The sequence below is a fragment of the Talpa europaea genome (assembly GCF_964194135.1).
Source record: "Talpa europaea genome assembly, chromosome: 14".
NCBI classification, from domain to species: Eukaryota; Metazoa; Chordata; class Mammalia; order Eulipotyphla; family Talpidae; genus Talpa; species Talpa europaea.
Genome location: NC_140082.1, coordinates 71,472,481 through 71,499,874, shown reverse-complemented (window position 1 = coordinate 71,499,874; position 27,394 = coordinate 71,472,481). Strand labels below are relative to the sequence as shown.

Below are 27,394 nucleotides of genomic sequence, written 5' to 3'. Positions count from 1 at the left end.
AATCTACCTCTGACTGGTAATGAACTGGCCACTTCTCTGGGCTCAGGAGTGGAGAAATGCTGGTAAGGTGTATGGGAGACAACAGTGTCATAACTTCTGCTGCTTCCTATTCAGGAGATAAATAATAGATAAAATTGTATGGGCATAGCTCTAAGTGGAGGATAATCATCACATCTTGATATTTACTACCTTTTATTCACACAGGAGATAATAATAAACCTTTATAGTAACAATTGTAAGATAAAAACAAGTAGGAGGTATCCACTTAATGTATTTGAATAAATCAGACTTTTAAGTAATGATTTTCATTGCACCAACACAAATGGATGAAGTTTCTTAGAGAATTAAGTCATTTAAAACATAAAAATTTGAAAGAGGGGCCAAATAAGGAAAAAAATAAAAAAGGAAGTTAAAATTTAAAAATTTGGTTATTTTGTTGTGTTCTGTTGTGCACAGGAACTTGACCTTCCAATTTTGAAAGTGGCTGCTACAGAGATTGTATCTGGAGTATCTGGAGAATCCGAACAAAAGCTGAGAGAACTATTTAAACAAGCTGTGGTAAGTCAGTTAACGACTGACCCTCAGGCTGTCAAATGTTTATGTTGAAGATCTTGTTTCCTTTAATGTTAGACTATATTTGTTTAATTCTGGTGTTTGTTTAATCCATTTAGCCTGCCACTCTTTTGTAAATATGGTAATTTGCTATGCCCTATGGCTCACCACTTATGATTGATTTATTAATACAGCCTTGTAGAAAATAACCTGTTTAATCTGAAATCAGACATAAATACAGTTGGTGAGAAGCTGTCATACTCAATAGATTCAACATAGATTATCCTTGTGATATTTTCTTTTATTCAACTTAGGTTTGACCAAAAAACTTAAAAGCAGTGTGAGAATTTTAACATTTAGGATTATTACTTTTTAAAAACTGCCATAGATTCAACTCTGACATTCAACTGTGGCATTAAAAAATGCCAGGATTCAACTCTTCTTTACTTGTGTAATTAAATGTAGAACAGAAAATTGTTATTAGAGAAATTCTAGATTGGATTTTATCCTAATTGTAAGTCATGTTGTTAAAATGTGGATGTTTACAAACTTCTGAAGATAACATTTATGTCAGTTAAGCTCTACTTTCAGTGTAGCATAATGATGAAATGTACTTTCAAGTCAGAAACAGTTTCACATCCTTGTGCCACCTTATACTGATTATGTAATCTGGGGCAAGATATTTAACCACTAACCTTTAGTTTCTTACTAATAGACAGGGTTAATAGTAGTACTTAAATCTCATGGGGTTGTTGAGGGTATTATGAAAGGTAGTGCCAAGTACATCGCAAAGGCCCTGATATTAGTTAGGACATTATGTACACTTGAGCAGTCACTAGTCATCACTGTGGTTAAAAGTTTAACTTCATATCATTTGCTCTCGAAATATACAAGGGCTGGTGAACATGGCCAATGCAACTGCTAGAAGTTGATGTGAAATTAGAAGAGAAATTGTATTTTAGTAGTAATGGAGAAAATACTTTTTAAATTGCAAGGATGTAAGAAGCTATCTACTTGAGAGTGGGAAGGGAAGGTTACAAAGTTAAACTCTATCAAGAGTTACCTATTTTCCAAAATGAGCTCTATTTAATTGTTAAATTGGCATGCAATGCCAATTTAGGCCTTAGGCTAAATTGTAATGACCACCACTTACTCTTTTTCTTTCAGCTTTTGTTGTTCCATTTTCCAGATCACTGCAGATAAAATTGTTCATGCTTTGTGTCTATAGTGTATCCAGCCGTCATAAGTGCTCCTTTGCAAACACTGTCATAAGGATTAGGAAGAAAGCCAGCTAGTGATGGTCCAGATGTCTTTTTTTTTTTTTTTTTTTTAAGATTTATTTATTTATTTATTTATACAAGCATTGGGTAAAGTCAGAAGCACGGGAGGGTGAGAGAATTCACCAGAGCCAGAGCGGGGAGCAGAGCAGGCAGAAGGACCGAAGTACACTGCTGAGGGGAGCAGCGGGCACAGCAGGAGAGGTCTGCGCACCATGTGGGACCCTCACTGGTGGCCAGGGATCAAACTGGTGCTGCCAAGGCTGCGGGCAGCTTCGCAGCCCAGCACTCAACCGCTGCGCCACCAGGGGAGGCCCCTGGATTTCTTTCCTTTTAAAAGGCAGTTGTACCTATTGCTTTGAGATGTCTTAGCCAGTTCTAAGTGTGACTCTTAGTGTAATCATTATCACTCTTAACCACTGAATAACTAAGAATCAGCTGTACTTTAGATTGTAAGTCTAGATAGTTTCATTACAATTTTTAACTTCAACTGATCCTTATCTCTTTTTGTCTTTTATTGTGGTAAAATAGATTTAACATACAGTTTACCATTAAAAATTTTTGAGTGTGGGGCCTCCCCTGGTGGTCCCACAAGAGACAGACCTCTCTTGCCGTGCCCACTGCTCCTCTCAGCAGTGTATTTTGTCAGTCTGCCTGTTCTGTTCCCCGCTCTGGCTCTGGTGAATTTTCTCACCCTCCTGCACTTCTGACTGTACCCAGTGCTTGTATAAATAAATAAATCTTAAAAAAAAAAAATTTTTTTTTTTTGAGTGTAGAGTTGTGTGGCATTAAATATACTCATGTTATAGAACCATCACCCCCGTCTCTGTCTCTTGAACTTTACATCTTCCTCAACTGAAACTCTCCCCATTATCCACTAACTCCCCATTTTATTCTCCCCACAGTCACTGGCAACCATTATTCTACTTATTTGCCTCTGAATTTGATTGACTACTATAGGTAGTTAATGCTTAAATATCATAGTTCCTCTGTGTGAACCTTGTCTGGTTTGTGCCTTAACTTATTTATGGAAACTTTACCATTCTTCCTTATTCAGTGTATTCTTCAAAAGTGGTAATTTCAGAATGAAAAAGTTCTGGGGAAAAAGTAAACATCAATTTTTATATAAATATGTAATTTTTTTTAAAGATTTATTTATGTATACAAGAGCTGGGGTACAGGCCAGAGGTATGGGGGGGTGAGAGGATTCACTAGAGACAGAGCAGGAAATAGAACAGGCAGATTGACCAAAGTACACTGCTGAGGGGAGCAGTGGGCGAGTCAGGAGAGGTCTGCTGCGCCATATGGGTTGCTCCCTGCCCGGCCGGGGGATTGAACTTGTGCTGCAGTGGCTGCAGACAGCTTCATAGGTTGCGTCTTAACGCAATGCACCACCAGGGAGGCCCCTATAAATACATCATTTTTAATGAAAAAATTCCTCACGTGAATGAATAGTGGTGAGGATTATACAACATGTGGACTTATTTAATACCACTAAAATATACTTAAAATGATTAAATCAGTAACTTTCACCTGTATTTTATCACATAGAAGGTAAATTAAAAACAAAGCCTTGGGGCCTCCCCGGTGGCGCAGAGGGTTGAGTGCAGCACTGTGAAGCTGTCCGCAGCCTCTGCAGCATGGGTTCTATTCCCAGCCAGCCAGGAAGATACCCATGTGGTATGGTGGACCTCTCCTGCCTTGCCTGCTGCTACCCTCAGCAGTGTCTTTGGTCCATCTGCCTGTTCTGCTTCCCACTCTGTCTCTGGTGAATCCTCTCACCCTCCCATGCTTCTGGCCTGTACCCTAGTTCTTGTATAAATAAAAATAAATTTTAAGCAAACAAACAAAAAAGCCACAAAGCCTTTGGTGCTCCTTAAATTCCCCTTATAGCAGATTCTAGGGAAAAGCTTAGATATTTTTATGTTGGTAGAATCACTCACATCATGATTGTAGGAAGCTTAGGTTTTCTAGTTTAAAGTTTATAAACTTGGGCCTCCCTGGTGGCGCAACGGGTTTTGTGCAGCGCTGTGAAGCTGTCTGCAGCCTCTGTAGCGCAGGTTCCATTCGCTGCAGGCCAGGGAGATACCTACATGGCATGGCAGACTTTTCCTGTCTCGCCCACTGCTCCCCTCAGCAGTGTCTTCAATCTGTCTGCCTGTTCTGCTCGCCTCTCTGTCTGGTGAATACTCTCACCCTCCCACTCCTCTGGCCTATACCCCAGTTCTTGTATAAATAAATAAATCTTTACAAAAAGTTAAAAAAATAGTTTATAAACTCATATGTATTTCATAGCTAGCAAAGATGTCTGACTTATAAAAGAATTTCAGTCAATTTATCATTATAACATGGATTGTCCAAAAGACTAAAATGTTATACTAGGTTTAGTCTACTATCTCAAATATCTTGCTTCTCTTAAGTTTGATAAAACACAGAAATAATTCCCTGTGGGGTTCTCCCTGGTAGCTCAAGGGGTTAAGACACGGCACTATGAAGCAATCCTCAACTACTGCTGCACAAGTTCAATCCCTGGCCAGGGAGCGACCCACATGGTGCAGAAGACCTCTCCTGTGTATTTCATAGATCTGCCTGTTGTGCTCCCCACTCTGTCTCTGGTGAATCCTCTCACCCCACCCCCCACATACACACACCTCTGGCCTATACCCAAGTCTTGTATGCATAAATAAATCTTAAAAAAAAAAAAAAAAGTACCCTGTGAACTTCCTTCTTTAGGGTTATTCTTTTGGTAAATGATCCTGGAACATTAAGACTTTTAAAATAATATATACAATAGTTCCCCTTATCCATAGGAGATATGTCCTGGTGGATGCCTGAAATTGTAGATAGTACTGAACTAATTGCGTATACTATGTTTTCCTGTGTACATATAGCTATGATAAAACTTAATGTATAAAGATTGACAACAGTTACTAATAATAATAAAATAAAATTGATAAATTACTAATAGTAAAACATTTGCTGTTCAAAACAAAAGTTATATGAATGGTTTCTGTCTGTCTCAAAATATAATATGTATGTAATTTTTTTGGATCACAGTTACTGTAATGGAAACTACAGAAAGTAAAATTGCAAATAAGAGGACTATTGTATAGTTAACACATTGCAATATAGAGAATATATTTATGACTGTCTTTTTGTGCTATTCTTATTTCTAGTCAGATGCACCCTGTATCCTTTTTATTGATGAAATTGATGCTATTACCCCCAAAAGAGAAGTTGCTTCAAAAGATATGGAAAGAAGAATTGTAGCCCAGCTTCTAACCTGCATGGATGGTCTGTTTAAAATAGTGAAGTTATTTTTTTTTTAAAGATTTATTTATTTATACAAGAACTGGAGTATAGATCAGAGGTGCGGGAGGGTGAGAGAATTCACCAGAGAGAGCGGGGATGGGGAGCAGAACAGGCAGATGGACTGAAGACACTGCTGAGGGGAGCAGTGGGCGAGGCAGGAAAGGTCTGCCACGCCACATGGGTCTCTCCCCAGCCGGCAATTGAACCCACGCTGCAGAGGTTGTGGACAGCCTCACAGCACAGTGCTACACCACCAGGGAGGCCCCAAAATAGTAAAGTTATTTTAAGATAATAAATTGTAGTAATATATTGTAAGGATAGGGACCATCTAAATAGAGTAAAATACAAATCTTTCTCTTTTCAGGAAAGATTATACCATTAAATTAAATTTTTCGAGCCTTAGTTATTTTTAATGCATTTACATATACGTACATAAACTCACTTGCTATTTTATTTTTTACAATGCTACAGTTGCACCATGTACATTGTTCTATAGCTTTTTGTTTGTATCTTAACATATCTTAGAAATATTGTTATTTTAATGTATATATTGTTTGCCTCTTTTTAACTGCTACAGGCTGTTTAAGATAGATTTTCCAATTTGTATTTAAGAATTCTCATTTTGAAGTATTCTAAGAAGACTTTGTGGTTTGCATTTTCTTTTCTTTTTTTTAAAGATTTATTTATTTATGCATACAAGAACTGGGGTACAGGCCAGAGATGTGGATGGTGAGAGGATTCACCAGAGACAGAGTGGGGAACAGAACAGGCAGATTGACTGAAACACACTGCTGAGGGGAGCAGCGGGAGAGTCAGGAGAGGTCTGCTGTGCCATGTGGGCCGCTCCCTGGCTGGCGGATTGAACTCGTGCTGCAGTGGCTGCGGATTGCTTCATAGGTTGTGTCCTGGTGTCCTAACCCCTTGCGCCACCAGGGAGGCCCCTGTGGTTTGCCTTTTTTTTTTTTTTTTTTTTTTAAGATTTATTTATTTATTTATACAAGCAATGGGTACAGTCAGAAATGCAGGAGGGTGAGAGAATTCGCCAGAGTCAGAGCAAGGAACAGAACAGGTAGACTGATGAAGTACACTGCTGAGGGGAGCAGCGGGAGACAGGAGAGGTCTGCGCGCCATGTGGGATCCACCTCCAGTGGCCCGGGAGCAGCCGGGGATCGAACTGGTGCTGCAGAGGCTGCGGGCAGCTTCGCAACCCAGTGCTCAACCACTGCGCCACCAGGGAGGCCCTGATTTGCATTTTTACCAATGCTTACAAGAGTCTCCTTTTCTCCAGATCCTTGACAACACTGAATGTTATCAGTTGTTTTAATTTTTGCCTATATGATGGGTGAAAAATTGATAGTTTGTTTTAATTTGCCTCATCACTGTTGAGATTGATCATCTTTTCATATATTTGTCGCTAGTTGTATCAACTCCAAAATCCCTTTTCTCATTCTTTGCCCATTAATTGTTGTTTCTTAAAAATTCATTTGAAGGACTACTTTAATATGCTAATGAACCAGATCCTTTTTTATTTTTAAGATTTATTTATGCATACAAGAACTGGGGTGCAGGACGGAGGTGGGGGGATTTGTTGAAAGGATTCACCAGAGACAGGTTGAGGAGCAAAACAGGCGGATTGACTGAAATATACTGCTGAGGGGAGCAGCGGGCAAGACAGGAGAGGTCTGCTGCACCATGTGGGTTAGCTCTCTGGCTGGGGATCGAACTTGTTCTGCAGTGGCTGCCAATAGCTTGATAGTCCTGACGCTTAACCCCTTGTACCACCAGGGAGGCCCGAAACAGATCCCTTTTTATTTTATTTTTTTTCAAGTTTTATTTATTTATGCATACAAGAACTGGGGTAGAGGTCAGAGGGGCAAAAAGGTGAGAGGATTCACCAGAGACAGAGCGGGTAGCAGAACAGGCAGACCAACCAAAAACACTGCTGAGGGGAGCAGCAGGCGAGACAGGAGAGGTCTGCCATGCCATGTGGCCAGCCAGGGATCGAACTTGGCAATTGCAGAAATTGCAGACAGTTTTACAGGGCAGCACTTAACCCCCTATGCCATCAGGGAGGCCCAGATCCTTTTTTTTTTTTTTTAATAAATTTTATTTTTATATTCCCCATACAATTGCAACCCCCTTATTTTGACCCCAGTCCCTCCCCTCCCCATCTGCTACCCCCCATAGAGTGTCTCTGGTTCATAGTTGTTGATTTTGATTTTCACTTTCTTATAGTTATTCTTTTTCCTGGTCCCTTATTTAAGTTTTCTAGATTCCTGCTATGAGTGAGACCATCCAGTATTTTTCTTTTACTTTCTGGCTTATTTCGCTGAGCATGATCCCTTCCAGCGCCATCCATGTTGCTGCAAATTGCATGTGTTTATTTTTTTTGAATGCTGAGTAATATTCCTGGTGTATATGTACCACATCTTGATCCAGTCATCTATTTTTGGGCATTTGGGTTGTTTCCAAAGCTTAGCTATTGTAAACAGTGCTGCTATAAACATAGGGGTGCAGGTGCTCTTTGGAATTGATATTTCTGTGTCCTTTGGGTAAATACCAAGGAGTGGAATTGCTGGATCATATGGAAGCTCTATGTTTAGTAGGTCCAGAAATCTCCACACAGCTCTCCATAGTGGTTGTACCAGTTTGCACTCCCACCAACAGTACAGGAGAGTTCTGTTTTCTCCACATCCTCGCCAACATTTGTTGTTGCTAGTTTTTTTAATATGTGCCATTCTTACTGGTGTCAGATGGTATCTCATGGTAGTTTTGATTTGCATTTCCCTGATTACAAGTGATGTTGAACATTGTTTCATATGCCTGTTGGCCATTTGCATTTCTTCTTCAGAGAAGTTTCTTTTTAGCTCTTCTCCCCATTTTTTTTTTTTTTAAAGATTTATTTATTTATTTATTTATACAAGCACTGGGTACAGTCAGAAGCGCGGAGGGTGAGAGAATTCACCAGAGCCAGAGGGGGGAGCAGAGCAGGCAGAAGGACCGAAGCACACTGCTGAGGGGAGCAGCGGGCGGCAGGAGAGGTCTGCGCGCCATGTGGGACCCTCCTTTGGTGGCCGGGGAGCAGCCGGGGATCGAACCGGCACTGCAGAGGCTGCGGGCAGCTTCGCAACCCAGCGCTCAACCCCTGTGCCACCTGGGAGGCCCCACTTCTCCCCATTTTTTGACTGGATTATTTTCTTTGTTGTTGTTGAGTCTCATCAGCTTTTTGCAGATTTTTGTGATCAGTCCTTTATCATTAGTGTTGTGTGCAAAAATGTTCTCCCAGTCGGTGGGGTTTCTCTTTGTTTTTGTTATTGTCTCTTTTGCTGTGCAGAAGCTCTTTAATTTGATGTAGTCCCAGCTGTTTATCTTTGCCTTCACTATCACTGCTTTGGGTGATGTGTCTGTAAAGATGTCTTTGATGTGCATGTCATGTAGTGTTTCGCCTATATTTCCTTCTATGTATTTTATGGTTTCAGGTCTTATGTCTAGTTCTTTAATCCATTTTGAGTTGATTTTTGTGTATGGTGTGAGGTAGTGGTCAAGCTTCATTCTTTTGCATGTAGCGACCCAGTTTTTCCAGCACCATTTATTGAACAAACTTTCTTTGCTCCAATGCATAGTCTTCGCTCCTTTGTCAAAGATTAGTTGACCATAATATCTGTGGGTTTATTTCTGGATTTTCTATTCAATTCTGTTGGTCTGTGTGTCTGTTCTTGTTCCAATACCATGCAGTTTTGATGATTATGGCTTTGTAGTGTAGTTTGAAATCTGGGCAGGTGATGCCTCCATTCCCTTCTTTTCTTTTCAGGAGAGCTTTGGCTATTTGGGGTTTTTGGTGATTCCATATGAATTTCATCAATAATTGTTCTATTTCTTTGAAGAATGACATTGAGATTTTTATTGGAATAGCATTGAATCTGTATATACCTCATGGGTTGCAGAAGCATTCTGCTACCATATATTAAATGTGGAAAAGTGAGCAAGTACACGCATTTAAGTAGATTATCAGTTACTAGAATGATATTGAAAGCCCTAGTAATTGGGTTTTTTGTTTTGTTTTGGTTTGGTTTTTTTTTTTTTTGGTGGGACCCTCGCCGGTGGCCGGGGATTGAATTGGCACTGTAGAGGCTGCAGGAAACCTCGCAACCCAGCGCTCAACCACTGCACCACCAGGGGAGGCCCAGTAATTGGGATTTTTGATGTGTATCTCTCAGTGTTTTAGGGTTCCCCTTTATAAACCAGGGTAGGAAAAACAGCAAAGAACCCCACTGTTGTTGAGCTGCTCGCCTTGTGCTGACATACCATGTGTGTTTGTTCCTCTCTTATTTCACTCATACCATTTCTTCCCTGTAGAATTTCATTAACCTATATCTTTGATGATTAATCTCCTACTCACTCTTTAAGGTTTTTTCCAGAATGTTACTTCCTCCATGCACTCCCATGTTTCTCAGTCAGAACTCATGATGTCTTCCATTGTGTTACTGTGGTGCTTTGTTTGTGCCTTCTTTGTTTCTCAGTAGTTTGTGAGCTGCCTGAGGATGAAGTTTGTATTTAACTTCCCTCACATTTTCCACACATTACACATGTAGTAAATACTAGCTTTACAGATGAGTGTATACAAATGTTACGTATATTGTCAAAATGTGCAGAACAGTCTCTCTAGTCACTAAGTGATTGTATGAGCTTTATTATCCTCAGTGGCAAGTGTCTTGTTCACCACTCATCCTGTATATTGTTCTTACTATTGATAGATCTGAATAATGTGGTGGCTACAGCCCAGGTCCTGGTTATTGGCGCCACTAACCGACCAGATTCGTTAGACCCTGCTTTGCGACGTGCGGGAAGGTTTGACAGGGAAATAAGCTTGGGTATCCCAGATGAAGCATCCAGAGAAAGGTATACTTCCATAAAATGAGGAGTTTACATGCTACTGTGTCATATGAATTAAATGTCTTGAGATAAGGGGTTAGAAATACAACATATGTTTTTTTTTCTCTCTTTCTTCTTGTGCCAGTGAAATTGATTTGGAAGAGAAAGAGCCTACATTAAAGCAGTGCTTAAGAAAACAGTTTACTCATTAACAGGGCAATTATTTCAGGCTGTTTTTTTTTCTATAATGATAAGCAACTTATGTATCCATAGTCATTTGTCTGGTCTTAGGATTATCAGCTTAAGAACTGTTTCTAAAGCTCTGGAATAGAGCAGCGCTCACTGTCCACATGTTGGTTAAATCTAAACATCGTACTTAAGCTGTTCTACAAAGCCACCTAACACCCACAGATTCCTCGACAGATAATTAAGTGGTAGCCAGAGCTGTCTGAAAGGTGTCTGTGTTTGCTGCAGTACCAACTTCTCTTATAATTGGGGTTGAATGTTTACAGAGCAGAGAAACATCCACCAGTATCTTAATAACCAAAAATATCTCAAGAAGACTTTCTGTAGCACGATAAGTAGAAACATCCGTATTTTCCAAGAATAAACTATAGCTGAAAACTATGGTACTTACTATATGTTAGCCATTTTTCGTAACAATCTAGATTTCTTAGTATTCTTGTGCATAGCAGCAAATTGGTTCTGTATATGTTGGAAATACCTATATAGTAGAGCCTTTTGATTGTTACTGTTCAGAGTATATGAGTAAATTGTCTTTCATTTATGAGTAATATTTATCTGCTTTATTCTGTTCTTACTTACACTTTTCTGTTCATAAGCTTGACATTTGAAAATATTAGTCTCCCCTACAAATTTGGAAATTTCAAAATACTTTGCCTTGTCTATGTTAATGTGTAATATCACAATGTGTATTTAATGGCTAACATTCATTGGGCACTTACTGTGGATCAGCTACTATTCTAAGAGCTTTGTGTGTATCTCTTAACAACATACCTATGAGTAAGTGCTGATAAAGTTTTTTGTTTTTTTTTTAAGATTTATTTATTTATTTATTTATATAAGCACTGGGTACAGTCAGAAGCACGGGAGGGTGAGAGAATTCACCAGAGCCAGAGTGGGATGCAGAGCAGGCAGAAGGACCGAAGTACACTGGACCGAAGCCAGAGCGGGGAGCAGAGCAGGCAGAAGGACCGAAGTACACTGCTGAGGGGAGCAGCGGGCGGCAGGAGAGGTCTGCGTACCATGTGGGACCCTCCTCCGGTGGCCGGGGAGCAGCCGGGGATTGAACCACTGCTGCAGAGGCTGCGGGCATCTTCGCAGCCCAGCGCTCAACCTCTGCGCCACTGGGGAGACCCTGATATAGTATTTTTTAATAAATGAGCAACCACCTGAAGCACAGAAGTGAAATACCTGGTCCTGGTTTATACAGAGTGGCAGTCTGGTTTCAGACCTGTAGTCCTGGGGTGATCTTTACTACTTTAAAGTCCTTCAAATAAGTGATCAGAAATTATTTAAATATTCCTTTAATAATAATTACTTTGTTGTACATATTTCTCTGACACCATGTTGCCAGTTGAGTTGACTAGAATTTTTCACACGTGCAATAGGTGATGAGCAGTAGGAAAAATGAAGTTAATTCAAGAACTGTCCTAATAGGGCCTCCCCGGTGGCGCAGCGGTTGAGCGCTGGGTTGCGAGGCAGCCCGCTTCCTCTGCAGCGCCGGTTCGATCCCCGGCTGCTCCCCGGCCACCGGAGGAGGGTCCCACATGGCGCGCAGACCTCTCCTGCCTCCTGCTGCTCCCCTCAGCAGTGTACTTCGGTCCTTCTGCCTGCTCTGCTCCCCGCTCTGGCTATGGTGAATTCTCTCGCCCTCCCGCGCTTTTGACTGTACCCAGTGCATGTATAAACAAACAAACAAACAAATAAATAAATAAAGCATGCCTCTATTAAAAAAACATTAAAAAAAACTGTCCTAATATTAAATTATTATAAGGTGTATATCAGCATAACTTTTGACATGAATAGACATCATGTTTTGTTTGTTCTTTTTTTTAACTTGGAAGCTTCTATTACTCTAAAAGTGGAACTTATATCCTCATAAATCATTTATTTCTTCTCTAGTATTATAAATTCTTCAAGGCAGATTATTTAGATCTGTTTTTTTATTCTTGAAAATTTAAGTAAGTTTCTAATGAAGCAGATATTTAACATAATCTTTTATATGGAATAAGGTGGGATATGTAATAGTGATTTAGCATTCATCCAATGGACCAGCTATTTGATTTTATATTGTATGTACTGGCAGAGAAGAAAAACTTCAAATAAATATATTTGGAGACTTGTTTTTATCAGTAGGTTAGGAATCTGAATTTTCCTCTCATCTTTTTTACAGAATACTTCAAACTTTGTGTAGAAAACTAAGACTTCCTGAGACTTTCCATTTTCGTCACTTAGCACACTTAACGCCAGGCTTTGTGGGTGCTGACCTGATGGCACTCTGCCGGGAGGCAGCCATGTGTGCAGTCAATAGGGTCTTAATGAAGCTACAGGAGCAGGAGAAGAAGGGTCCTGAGACTGAAGGGCTGTCTTCTGGAAGAAGCCAGGAAGAAATGATTGGAACTGAGCACACTACTAAAACACAGGTGCTATCTATACAGGTACCTTAAACTCTCCTTTAAGTGTTCATAGTTTGTGTTATCTTACCTGTAGGTGTCAATATAGTTGAGGTTTGTAATTTTCTGTTTTATTCGCATTTTATCTTTAGTTCTCAATTACTACTAGCATGTCTAGAATTTCAAAAGTGCAAGTCGTTTTATTTTTTACTCTTTCATTCGGAATAAATAATTTTTAGAGTGATTGTGACATTCTAGGACAAGGGTTGCCAAACTATAGCCCATTCACCCACTGCCTGTTTTTGTAAGTTAAAGTTATATTGGAGCACAGCTGTGTTTATTTGTTCACATATTATCTGTTTCTGCTTTTGCATTTTATAGAATTCACATAGGAGTAGTCCTTACAGCAGAGATTTTTATGACCCACACAACCTCCACTGTGGGCCATCTAGCCTTTTACAGAAAAAGTTTGCTACTTCCTGTGAGAATATTGGGCATTTATTATATTTCCTCTTTTCATTGGATAGGCCAGGTTAGTTTGACTTGACCATACCATATCCCTAGCTGCAAATAGCTCTGGATGGACAGTCGTGTGTATGTAGAGGGATGTTTATCAGTCCAAGAGTCTTGCAAAACATGAAAACTCAGTTTAACATTTATGTAGCATTTTATAGTGTATACAGTCGCCTTCTATATATTGCATAATTTGATCCACATAACTTTGTCATAAAAACTTTCCCCATTTTACAATCAAAGAAACTAAGAAATCGTGATTTGATCACAAAAATCTACAAATAGCTGACAAGACTCAACAAAAACAAAGTAAATAACCCAGTCAAAAAATGGGCAGAAGAGCTAAAAAGAAACTTCTCCAAAGAGGAAATGCAAGTGGCCAACAGGTATATGAAAAAATGTTCAGCATCACTTGTAATCAGGGAAATGCAAATCAAAACTACAATGAGATACATCTGTGAGAATGGCACATATTTAAAAAACTAGCAACAACAAATGTTGGTGAGGATGTGGAGAAAAAGGAACTCTCCTGCACTGCAGGTGGGAGTGTAAACTGGTCCAACCACTATGGAAAGCTGTGTGGAAATTCCTCAGTCTGCTAAAGATGGAGCTTCCATATGATCCAGCAATTCCACTCCTACGTATTTACCCAAAGGACACAGAAACATTCATTCCAAAGGGCACCTGCAACCCTATGTTTATTGCAGCACTGTTTACAATAGGTAAGCTGTGGAAACCCAGATGCCCTAAAATAGATGATTGGATCAAGAAGATGTGGTATACAACCAAGTAGGATTTATTCCAGGAACACAAGGATGGTTCAACATCCGAAAATCAATCAGTGTTATCCAACACATCAACAAAAAGAAATATAAAAACCATATGATAATATCAACAGATGCTGAGAAAGCTTTCTACAAAGTACAATGCCCATTCATGATAAAAGTCCTTGAAATTCTTGGGCTACAAGGAACATACCTCAACATCATAAAGGCCATATATGACAAGCCCATAGCCGCATCATTCTCAATGGCGAAAAGCAGAAAGCGTTTCCATTAAGATCTGGAACAAGACAAGGATGTCCACTCTCACCACTGCTTTTCAATATAATTCTGGAAGTCCTAGCCAGTACAATAAGAAAGACATACAAGAAAAGGAAGACATACAGAAAAGGAAGAAGTTAAACTATCGCTATTTGCAGATGATCTGATAATATATATAGAGAACCCCAAAAACTCCATGGAAAAACTAATTCAACTAATCAATCAGTTTAGTAAAGTGGCAGGATACAAAATCAACACGCAAAAATCAGTAGCCTTCCTATACACAAACAATAAATCTGAAGAAGAAGAAAACAAAAAAAACCATCCCTTGTATTATTGAAACAAAAAAAATCAAATATTTGGGAATAAACAGGCAGCTATAAACCAGAAACACACTACCAGGGGGAAGGAGGAGGGAGAAGGGAATAGGATCAAAACAGGGGTGGTGGGAATTTTATGGGGACGATAACCAAGATGAAAATGCATACATTGTACAAAAATGAAAAAAGATGTTAAAAATATATAAAATAAACTTTAAAAAAAAATTCTACAAAAAAATTTGTGCTTTGGACAAGGTCACATAAACCTCTATTTTCTAGTGGAAAGAAGGACTTAGATCCAGGTCTTTGTTTTCATATTGCTTATTTCTTCCTTACTCATTATATTTTATAGTTATATTTATTAAAAATAATAGATTTGTTCCTTTTAAAATATTACACATGAATTAGAATTTTGTAAATTAGATTACTCACTTATTTTTTTATGCCTCTTCTTTCAATTTCTTCACAAAGCAAGAAGTCTGCCTTTGAAGTTCAGTATTCAGTTATTCTAGGAAGAGTGTGCCTGCTTTCTACTTAGTTGATAAATCATCAAGGAATCATATTATGAAATTGTATTGCCACCAGAGTAACTTGGTTTTAACTTCATCAAAATTCAGCTGCTTCTTGAGTAGCTATAAATGAAAAATGATGCATACATAATTGTTGTATGGTTACCAGCTGCTTGTATTTGGTATATCTAGACCTAGTATGGTATATAATCATCCATATTTGATTATAGTTGGAACACCATTCCTTGACCAAATCAATTCCATTTAGAATAAAATAAACATGATAATGGAGAAAATTATTAAAGTACAGAAATGTTTATAACTTATAGAAATATTATAGTAATGATTTAAATAGGACAAAAAGTAACCTTTTCAAGAAACTTTGTGGTTTTTCTTTTTTTCCCCTCAATTGCTCCCTCAAGGATGAATTACAAAGGCTGCTATTGTTGCTAAGAAACCAAGACCCCCTCTCTGAGGAGCAGCTGCAAGGGCTGTGCATTGAATTGAATGATTTCATTGTTGCTCTCTCTTCTGTCCAACCCTCTGCCAAAAGGGAGGGCTTTGTAACTGTTCCTAATGTGACATGGGAAGATATTGGTGCCCTGGAAGATATTCGAGAAGAGCTCACCATGGCCATATTGGTAGGTGTATTTGATGCTAAATGTCATTAGCATATGTGCTGGATTCCCCTGCGTGCATACTAGGTTGTATGTCTACACTGACTTGACTGTATGTTTTCTTTTATGTTATATTATTTTTAAGCTCCTCACAGTAGTTTTTCTTTTTCTTTTTAAGATTTATTTATGCATATAAGAGCAGGGATGCGGGCCAGAGGTACGGGGGTTAAGAGGATTCACCAGAGACAGAGTAGGGAACAGAACAGGCAGATTGAATGAAACACACTGCTGAGGAGAGCAGCGGGCGAGTCAGGAGAGGTCTGCTGCACCATATGGGTCACCTTCCTGGCTGGGATTGAACTCGTGCTGCAGTGGCTGCGATAGCTTCATAGTGCTGAGACTTAAGCCCTTGCGCCACCAGGGAGGCCCCAGTTTTTCATTCTTGTGAGAACTCTTTTAGACTAATTATTTGGTTATACTTAATTTTATCTGGTATGAGTTTTTAAAAAAGTTCTGGTTTCATTCAACATGAAATTGAGAAATACTCTTTAAACCCTTAAACATTCTTAAGGGTCAGAGCAGTTTTAACACCATGAAACTGGGTTTGATTTCACTTTACACATCATTGCATGGTTCATTAAGAAAGTATGGCTCATTTAGAGGTAATTACTGAAAGAGAAAATATATGGAGATTATAGCAAACAGCTTTTTTTGCCTTTTGATTATGTAGAGTACTGCTGTTTCTGATTTTTTAAAAAGGGGAGCCATTGCGTAAAATTTCTATAACCTAGAAATTTAGATTGTTCTCTAAAAAGCTTGAATTGAAAATAATGAAATTTTTGTTTAAAACATTTCCAGATCTTGGGCCTCCCTGGTGGCGCAGCGGTTGAACGCTGGGTTGCGAAGTTGCTCGCGGCCTCTGCGGTGCCGGTTCGATCCCCGGCTGCTCCCCGGCCACCGGAGGAGGGTCCCACATGGCGCGCAGACCTCTCCTGCCGCCCGCTGCTCCCCTCAGCAGTGTACTTCGGTCCTTCTGCCTGCTCTGCTCCCCGCTCTGGCTCTGGTGAATTCTCTCACCCTCCCGCGCTTCTGACTGTACCCAGTGCATGTATAAACAAACAAACAAACAAATAAATAAACAAATAAATAAATAAATAAAAACATTTCCAGATCTTAACATCAAGTGTAAGCACTTTTTGTTTATCCCAGTATTCCTCGTGTTTTGAACAGAGATAAGTACTCTGTGCATACTGTTTTTATCTTTAGGACTCATGATCAGTGCTGAAAATATGCTTCTGGCAGTCATATAAATATGCACTATGAAATGGACCTTTGTAATGGATTGCTGCTGGGTTATTTGCAGGCACCAGTACGTAACCCAGATCAATTCAAAGCTCTTGGATTGGTGACGCCAGCTGGAGTCCTCCTTGCTGGTCCTCCTGGCTGTGGGAAAACTCTGCTGGCAAAGGTATGGTAGCAGTTCGTGTGTTTTATTTCTTACTATCAAGGAAGATAATATGAATTTAATTGTAGATGCTACAGTGAAATATTTTGCCGTAATTTCTATTAAAATTTCATTTAAGCAAGACTGACAACTTTCTTCAGGAAAGTTCCACTTTTTTTTCAATTATAAAGTATACATCATTGGAAATTTGGGGGAAAATTTTTTAATCAACCATATCCCATCAATTTTAACACAGCAATTATATTTTCTATGTATTATAGCTTTTAGTTTTATTGCAGAATTACAGTTTGTAGCTGACCTTGTTTCATGCTTTGCTGTATTTATTATGTATAACTAAATGTTTTCCTCTATATTCCTTGCACTTGTTATTTTTAAAATTATTTTTAATAATATAATCCTTTCACCTACTACTATTTCATTGTCAATATTTTTTAAATGTTTTTCTATACATACATATTAAGATAAGATGTATATTATGCATATTTCTACAAATTCAAGGGTTTTAGACATGCTTTTCCTCACTTAGCAATATTTCTTGAATATCTTTCCATGTCTATATATAGGTACACATTAGTAACTTTTAATACCTGTGTAGTATTCCGCCATAAAAATGTTCTATAAATAGTGGAAATGATCCCCTGTTAAAATAACATTACACTACATTAAACTATCCTATACTTATATTTTCACACCTTAGATGATAATTTTATCGAATGTCTTTCCAAATAACTTTTCTTTTTTAAAAGATTTATTTATGCATACATGAGCTGTGATGTAGGTCAGAGGTGCGGGGGCTGAGCACATTCACCATAGACAGTGGGGAGCAGAACAGGCAGATCTATTGAAATATACTGCTGAGGGGAGCAGCGGGTAAGACAGGAGAGGTCTGCTGCGTCATATGGGTCAGCTCCCTGTCTGGGGATTTAACTCATGTCACAGGGGCTAGAGATGGCTTGATAGCGCTGAGACTTTAACCCCTATGCCACCAGGGAGGCCCACTAGTTTGACTCTTAAGTAAATATCAAATAACTATAGTGCCATTTGTGTATATAATTACATATATAGTATATATGTAATTTTTTTTTTTAAGATTTATTTATTTATACAAGCACTGGGTACAGTCAGAAGCGCAGGAGGGTAAGGGAATTCACCAGAGCCAGAGCGGGAGGCAGAGCAGGCAGAAGGACCGAAGTACACTGCTGAGGGGAGCAAAGGGCGGCAGGAGAGGTCTGTGCGCCATGTGGCACCCTCCTCTGGTGGCTGGGGAGCAGCCGGGGATCGAACCAGCGCTGCAGAGGCTGCGGGCAGCTTCGCAACCCAGCGCTCAACTGCTGCGCCACCGGGGAGGCCCTATATATGTAATTTTATTTTATTTATTTATTTTAAAAGATTTATTTATTTATTTATCTATCTATTTATTTATTTATTTATACAAGCACTGGGTACAGTCAGAAGCGCGGGAGGGTGAGAGAATTCACCAGAGCCAGAGCGGGGAGCAGAACAGGCAGACTGACGAAACACACTGCTGAGGGGCGCAGTGGGCGGCAGGAGAGGTCTGCGCTCCATGTGGGACCCTCGCCTGGCGGCCGGGAACTGAACCAGCGCTGCAGAGGCTACCGGCAGCTTCACAGTCCAGCGCTCAACCACTGTGCCACCAGGGGAGGCCCTATATGTAATTTTAAAGAAAAGTATTTTTACTTATGTTATTAAATTTTCTTGCTTAATGCTTTCATTACTTTTACCAGGCATCACGATACGGAATTTGGGGACAGAGGAGGGAGAGACACCATCGTCATTGGTCTATACTTTTTCACAGCTATTTTAGAAAGTAGATAGACATTCCTAATGTTAGTGTGTGAATTATCCAGGCAGATGCAGTTCCTTCACCTGGGTGCCTTGTAATAATTGTTTTTAGTTAGTTATATCTGCCTTGGATTAGTCCTGTTCACGGCAGAAAGAAGGTAATATGGAGAATTTGAAATCCTTAGATAATCAAAACATCATAGATCAGATTTTCCTTATCTTTGCCTTCTCCATCCCTTCCTACTTGCCAGCAGAGTGGTAGCTCTCTCTCCAGTCATTTTTCTGTTAACTGGTCATTTGGAGTAGGACTCTTACCTAGGACTAGGACTCCATGGATGGATTTCACAACTCACTGGATCTGTGATCCCAGGCAGTATATTACATAATACATATAATACGTGACCCTTGAAAGCTGATTATAGATCTGAAGCATTGGTGGGGGCAGGGAGGTGGGAGGAGAAGAGGAGGGTAGGGAATGAGGAAGGGGAGAGGACAGTACACTATAGTGGAGGATTTTTTTTTTTTTTAAGATTTGTTTATTTATTTATAGAAGCACTGGGTACAGCCAGAAGCGCGGGAGGGTGAGAGAATTCACCAGAGCCAGAGCGGGGAACAGAACAGGCAGACTGACGAAATACACTGCTGAGGGGAGCAGCGGGCGAGACAGGAGAGATCTGCCGCGCCATGTGGGACCCTCTCAGCCAGCTGGGATCAAACCAGTGCTGCTGAGGCTGCGGGCAGCTCCACAGAGGGGCATTTAACCGCCTGCTCCATCAGGAGAGGCCCTGTAGTAGAGGATTGTGGGTGCTTTGGTGGTGGGAGAACTAAGGTGACCACACCTGAGGGGAGAAATCCTATATTGTGAAAAAATTAACAAGGATAGAAAAAATAATGGTACCTCATGAAAGATATAAAGGAAAAAAATTTTTTTTCTGAAAACCACACATAGTAAGTATGTAAATAGCATAAAGTAAAAGCTTATGATAATTAGAGCAAACACACTGAGCATGGATCTCTAATAAAAAGGAAACTGAAAAGAGAGTAAACAGTCATCTAACGTATAGCATGGAACAAATAGTACAAGATTCATGATAATTCATGAAAAAAATGCTCACTGTATTTTCATTTATAAGATTAAGAAAATTTCCAGTAATTTCAGAAACTAATGAGTTTTAATGAGGTTAATCTTAATTACCTGACACAGGTGTTGAAAACGTAATGTGGATGAGTCATATTTTTCTGGTTGTGCATCTGCTGACTAAGAGTTGGGAAAGCTATGAAATTGGCAGCAGAAAAGAGAAAGGTTGAGAAATGTGGATAATCCATATTATTAGGAGATTTTGCATGATAGAACATGCATGCATTCATTTTTTCAAGCATTTATTGAACTACTGTTATTCATTGTTTGGGGTGCTTGGGATAAACTAGAGAATAAGATACTGGAATGGAATTTATTGTCTGAGAAAGGCAGGCAGGAAACAAGTAAAATAATAGAATTATAGATTCAGCTAACACGATGGAAATAACAGATTTTTGTGACTGATTTGGAAGTAGCTAATGTTCAAAGAATGGTACTATTTTAACAAGAGTCCTGAAGGACTAGCTAGACACATAAGAAGACATTGAAAGAAGAGTCTTTCAGATAGAGGGATTAGCAACTGCAAAACCCTTGAAGTGGGAAAGGACTTGGTGTGTTACAGAACCAGAGAAAGAGCCAGTGGCCGCATTAAGGAGAAACTGTGACATATATTGTGGTATATATTTCAGGTTGTCCTTGAAGATAAATGAGAAACCTATACATACTATCTGATGTATATTTTAAAACTTGAGTGTAGAGAATGGATTGGAGGGGAGCTGAAATGAAAGGAGGAAACCAGTTAGGTTTTTTTGTTTTGTTAGGGCTGGGTGTTTTTGTTTTTGTTTTTTGGCATGTCCAGGTCTGAGTGATAGTATAGTGAAGAAATAGAGTGTCACACTCACATATATTCTAGCATTAGAACTAATAGTACTTGGGCCTCCCTGGTGGCACAGTGGTTGGACGCTGGGTTGCGGAGCTGCTCACAGCCTTTGCGGTGCCGGTTTGATCCCTGGCTATTCCCGGCCACCTGGAAGAGGGTGCCGCATGGCTCTGCTCCCCTCAGCAGTGTGCCTCTGTCCTTCTGCCTGTTCTGCTCCCCGCTCTAGCTCTGGTGAGTTCTCTCACTCTCCCCGCGCTTCTGACTGTACCCAGTGCTTGTATGTATGTATGTATGTATAAATAGATAGATAGATAGATAGATAGATAGATAGATAGATAGATAGATAGATAGATAGATAGATAGATAGATAGATCTTGAAAAAAAAAGAACTAATAGTACTTGCAGATGCATCAATGACATAAGAAGACAAAGGATCAAGGGACATAGGAAGGTTTTGGCTTAGGAATTGTACTTCCTGAGATGGGAAGGGAAAAGTTTGGGGTGTAGAATTTGAAGAGAGCTGAGAGAATCAAGATCCCTGTTTGGAAATAATAGATTATACCTGTAAAATCAAATGGAAATGCTAAGGAATATATTGAATATAAATGTGGAGCTTAGATACCAGGTTCTAGTGGGAAACTATTTTCCAAATAATTTTGAAGTTCCAAATGATTTTATTTAGGTTTCATCTTTGCATTCAGATTGTAATCCTTGGATTCTTATACACATAGCTATATTTTTCTCTTTTCTTATTCTGACTTTGATGCATGTAGTTTAATCTTTATTAAAAACTGTAAAAACTGAGCCTTGGTGTAGACTGATGCTTATGTTTTTGGGTTTTGGTTTATAAATGGATGAATGATTGTGTTCATTGGGCAGAGCAATGCTTTCTTGATACAGAGATCATGATTTCACTGGAATTCCAAGTGGGGATCCATATTTGTTTACATAAAGCATCTTTGCATAAACAATGTTTGCGTAAGTACTTTGTGTCATTTCCATCTGATTTCTTATCTGTCTTAGTAATTTTTAGAAAGTGTTAAAGAGTATCAATAATGTTCTTTACCTTTTCCTTTTACCCATGTTCTCTTTTTCCATTTGTCTCTTCTAATAAGAAATAGGCAACTATAAAAACGGGGAGATAGGGTATAACCCACAAAAAGCCCTTGCATTGTCATAAATTTTTGTTGTTATTATTATTGTGTACTCTTCTTATTTGTGTTCTTGTATTTCCTCTTACTAGGCTGTTGCAAATGAGTCTGGGCTAAATTTTATATCTGTCAAGGGCCCTGAATTACTAAATATGGTAAGTTGTTATGGTTTTATCCATTATTTTAGATAAGGAAAAGTAGTAGTCATTAAAATTTTAGGGTAAAATGCCCACAAGTTGTGATATTTTGGTAAAATCAAACTATATGGTTTGTTCTCTTCCATCTCATCTCTCTCCCACCCCAGATTTCATTTCTTTTAAAATATCTTCTGCATGCTTTTTAAAAATATCTACTGCATACTTGTTTAAGAAAATTGTTTTTTAATTTTTTTTAATTGGGTTGCTTTCTTACTATTGAGTTTTAACAGTTCTTTTTATTTTCATTTTTGCGTAGAAGAACTGAGGTGCAGGCCAGAGGTGCAGGGGGTGGGAGAATTCTCTAGTGACAGGGTGGGGAGCAGAACAGGTGGATGTACAGAAAAACACTGTAAGGAGAGCAGCAGCCGAGACAGGAGAGGTCTGCTACGCCACATGTGGGTTGGCTCCCTGGCCTGGAATCAAACTCAGGCTGTAGTGGTGATAGCATTGAGACTTAACCCCTAGGCTACCAGGGAGGCCCTCTACTGCGTAATTTGGTTCAACATTCCAAATACAATTTTTGCGACTTAGATTTTTCAGGAAACTAAATTGACCTATATCTGTACCCTATGCAGGATGTTATGATCAGAAGAAAATTTTAAATGGTCATGACTTCTGCTTTCCAAGGACATTATGAGATAATATAGTGAAAGTAGACTGACTCAAATGTTTAACAATGGAAAGTGCTATAATAGCAAAAAAGAGACAGTAATGATGAGAAAGATGCATGGGAATGGGAATCTTTTAGAACTCAAGGAGAATTGTTTGGAGGTTCTCCTGTGAAAATCAGTTGAAGTAAGGGAAGCAGACTGGTCAAAAGTATAAAGAAAATTGCAGATGCCGGGGAAAGAAAATTCTACTCAAATGAAAAAAATAAGACATTTTAATCACTGTTATCTGTGATGTAGTCAGGCCTTAATTAATTTTATGGCCATTTAGTCATAAGCTAACCTAAAAAAACACTTTATGATATAGTTGGCACTATGGAAAGGTGTTTTTAGATTCTTTTCTTTTTTTCTTTTTATTTATTTATTCATACAAGAACCGGGGCACAGGCCAGATGTGCGGGAGGGTGAGAGGATTCACCAGAAACAGAGCGGGGAACAGCACAGGCAGACTGACAAAATACACTGCTGAGGGGAGCAGTGGACGACACAGGAGAGATCTGCTCACCATGTGGGATTCTCACCGGCTGGCTGGGATCGAACTGGCACTGCAGAGGCTGCGGACAACTTCACAGCGCTGTGCTCAACCGCCTACACCACCAGGGGAGGCCCTGTTTTCAGATTCTTTTTTTTTTTTAAAGATTTATTTTTATTTATTTATTTATACAAGCACTGGGTACAGTCAGAAGCGTGGGAGGGTGAGAGAATTCACCAGAGCCAGAGCGGGGAGGAGAGCAGGCAGAAGGACCGAAGTACACTGCTGAGGGGAGCAGTGGGCAGCAGGAGAGGTCTGAGCGCCATGTGGGACCCTCCTCCAGTGGCCAGGGAGCAGCCGGGGATTGAACCAGCGCTGCAGAGGCTGTGGGCAGCTTTGCAACCCAGCGCTCAACCACTGTGCCACCAGGGAGGCCCTGTTTTCAGATTCTTATTCAGTGGTTTTATTGCTAAAAAACTGCTTCTTGGGGCCTCCCTGGTGGTGCAAGGGGTTAAGTGCAGCACTGTGAAGTAATCCGAAGCCTCTGCAGCGTGAGTTCAATCCCCAGCCAGCCAGAGAGCAACCCACATGATGCAGCAGACCTCTCCTGGCTCGCATGCTGCTCAGCAGTATGTTTCAGTCAGTCTGCCTGTTCTGTTCCTCACTCTCTCTGGTGAATCCTCTTACCCCCTGCACCTCTGGACTGTACCCCAGTTCGTGTATACATAAAAATAAATAAATCTTTTAAAAAAAAAAACAAAAGCTGCTTCTCTTAGTCCACTAGTTTGAAATTTTATGAGAACACTTTCTTATGCCTAACCAAAAGCAAAAAAGCATGTTCTTTTTTAAGTTAATTATTTATTTATTTATTTATTTATATGAGAACTGGTGTACAAACCAGAGGCGTGGGAGGGTAGGAGAATTCACCAGAGACAGAGTGGGGAGCAGAACAGGCAGACAGACATAAAGCTCTGCTGAGGGGAGCAGCAGGCGAGACAGGAGAGGTCTGCCGCCACATGTGGGTATCTCCCTGGCCGCCTGGGAATTGAACCTGCACTGCAGAGGCTGTGGACAGCTATACCGCGCTGCGCTCAACCTGCTGCGCCACTGGGGAGGCCCAAAAAGCATGTTCTTTGTAACTTCTCATATTAATTAGTCCTGATGTTATGGCTGCTGGTGAATTGCCTGATTTTTTGTGTGTATATTTTGAATAGATTTTAATGTACAGTATGCCACTATGAAATCTGTCAGATGCCTAACTGGCTCAGTTTGCTTCCTTTGACTCTGTATGACAGAATAGCTCCTTTTTAAGCTTGATGACTTGTGTAGAAATGATAGTCAAACAGTAAATTGTCTTGTGTGCATTTAAAATACAGTTGAGGGCCTCCCTGGTGGCGCAGCGGTTGAGCGCTGGGTTGCGAAGCTGCCCGCAGCCTCTGCGATGCCGGTTCGATCCCCGGCTGCTCCCCGGCCACCGGAGGAGGGTCCCACATGGCGCGCAGACCTCTCCTGCCGCCCGCTGGTCCCCTCAGCAGTGTACTTCGATCCTTCTGCCTGCTCTGCTCCCCGCTCTGGCTCTGGTGAATTCTCTCACCCTCCCGCGCTTCTGACTGTACCCAGTGCATGTATAAACAAAACAAACAAACAAATAAAATAAAGAAATAAATAAACATGCCTCTATAAAATTTAAAAAAAAATTAAAAAAAAATAAAATACAGTTGAAATAATGAAAATTACTGCTGGATATTTTAAATACATAAAGGTTAGGCATCTGTTCTAAAATATGGTAGAATTATGGTTTTGTTTTGTTTTTTTTAATCTAGAGAAGACATTGCATTCCATTTAGTCTTCATTTTATAAATGAGGAAATTTATATCTTTAAATAAAGAGATCATTTTATTAAGTTGAACCACATATAATTAGCTATAATAACAGGTCAAAAATGGTTAAATATCAGCGGTTGCATTTAGTTCAACCTAACACTTTCTGGGCTCTGGCACACAAGTGTCATTTAAAACTCACTTCACTATCATTTGGCCCAAACCCCAAAATTGAACTGTCCCTATTTATTTCCTTTCTGTATTTAGTATGTTGGCGAGAGTGAACGTGCTGTGCGACAGGTTTTCCAAAGAGCCAAGAACTCGGCACCCTGTGTGATATTCTTTGATGAAGTGGATGCCTTATGCCCTCGAAGATCAGACCGGGAGGTAGGTATCATAGATTAGTCATGTATAGATTTTTTTTTTGAGCACCATACAGATTTTTGTGATTTCCAACTTAGGTACTTTTTAAAAAAGTCGTTCTTCCAGAACACTGAGACTCTTAGATGAAGAAACCTAGGAATTTGAAATTGGGGCTTAGGGTACCAGTTATATTTTTATTCTCTAGATCCATTTTTTCTCTGAATATTATTTTGTTTGTACATAGCTGATTCATACAAGTAAGTAGTTGGGATTGGAAATGATAACAATTTTGAATAGCCTGACTTACCATCTTAAGATCCTCTTCAGTTAAATAGGTCCTTGAGACAGGATAAATGTAATTTAAGACATCATGTACTCTAAATAGGGTTAAGTAATAGGCTTTGAGGCTTGACACCATCACTGTCTGAGGGAGATATAAAGTTGGTCTGCATTGCATACCACTTATATCACTACACGGAATCATAGATTTTAGAAATCTCAGTATAGTGAGTGTGCAGAAAGCATTTATCATTAAGAGCACTGTTATATAAGAGTTAGAAACATAGTGTAGCACAATATATATAAAGAATATAGAAAGCTTTGAAGAACATACCAAAGACTATTTAATTACATTTATTATAAAATGACTGAGGAAGTGGCTCTATTTCTGAAACCTCAAAGTCTTTTGTTGTTTATTTTCAAATGGTTACTCTGTTTGTTCTTAGACCTTGAAACATCTTATTTAAATGCCTCATTTTGCCTAAACTCTCCAATAACATCCAAAAGTTGCAAAAACAAAAGTTCATTAATGTGATGCATATAGCAGTTTTGTTTCTATGTCCAGTAGAAATCACTTCATAAAATATCACCCTATATAGTTCCTATTTGTCTTTTTTCTGATAGTGGTGTCAGTGGCCAGGGCAGAGATCATTGCCAGGTTCTCCTGCCTATCATATTTCAACCTCTCATGTGGAGCCCAGAGTAAATCTACACTTTATTTTTTTTAAAGATTTATTTATTTATGCATATAAGAACTGGTGTGTATAGGCCAGAGGTGTGGGGGGATGAGAGGATTCACCAGAGACAGAGTGGAGAACAGAACAGGCAGATCGACCGAAACACACTGCTGAGGGGAGCAGCAAGCAAGACAGGAGAGGTCTGCTGCGCCATGTCGGTAGCTCCCTGGCCGTCTAGGGATCGAACTTATGCTGCAGTGGCTGCCTGTAGCCTTATAGTGCTATGCTTAACCCCTTGTGCCCCCAGGGAGGCCCCTAAATCTACCCTTTGTATCCAGTTGCTTAGGGCATGGTATGCTCTGGATTTTACCCTTCCTCCTCCCACCAATCCCTGGGTGGCACAAATGGCATTTTGCTCCATTCTGTTCCCTTTTCTTTTGCTGTGATTAAACCCTTCATTTGTCAGTAGTCCCTTTTATTAATGCTGCTATTATTAACTGGAAATTTCAGTTTGGAGGGGTTTGTTGAGGTAGTTAACCACTTCTTAGAGAAGTGTGTACCCATGTGAACTACATTTCTACTGGTGTTCTCTCTTGCCTGTCTACTACCACGCATTTCTGTATTTTGATGTTTTCCTTTGTAATATGTTCACCTGAAGGGGATTCTGAAAATTTGAGTGTATACTCCTTTGTTATAGAAATTCTGCATCAATACATGCTTATGCACAATCCAAATAAATACAGGTGTAAAGAGAGTGAGTCTTGTTCATTCTCTTCCCTAATCTTGGAAATTACTATTGCTAAGTTTTGTGTTTAGTACTTGTCATTCTTGGAACTTATTTCTTAAACTTAAAAACTTGTATGATTTTTTTTAACTCTTTTAATATGTGG

General features: G+C 39.5%; 1 protein-coding gene across 1 annotated transcript in view; it reads left to right on the top strand.

Annotated features, from left to right (window-relative positions):
* Positions 1-27,394, top strand: part of NVL (nuclear VCP like) — a gene marked incomplete at both ends in the record, with an annotated part of 78,933 nt that overhangs the window by 17,465 nt on the left and 34,074 nt on the right. The window contains 8 exons of the mRNA XM_084253126.1: positions 457-558; positions 5,006-5,123; positions 9,896-10,040; positions 12,430-12,679; positions 15,457-15,675; positions 17,015-17,119; positions 22,121-22,183; positions 25,453-25,572. Of these exons, the coding sequence (XP_084109252.1) occupies positions 457-558; positions 5,006-5,123; positions 9,896-10,040; positions 12,430-12,679; positions 15,457-15,675; positions 17,015-17,119; positions 22,121-22,183; positions 25,453-25,572 (1,122 nt within the window). The remainder of the gene's footprint in view (positions 1-456; positions 559-5,005; positions 5,124-9,895; positions 10,041-12,429; positions 12,680-15,456; positions 15,676-17,014; positions 17,120-22,120; positions 22,184-25,452; positions 25,573-27,394) is intronic.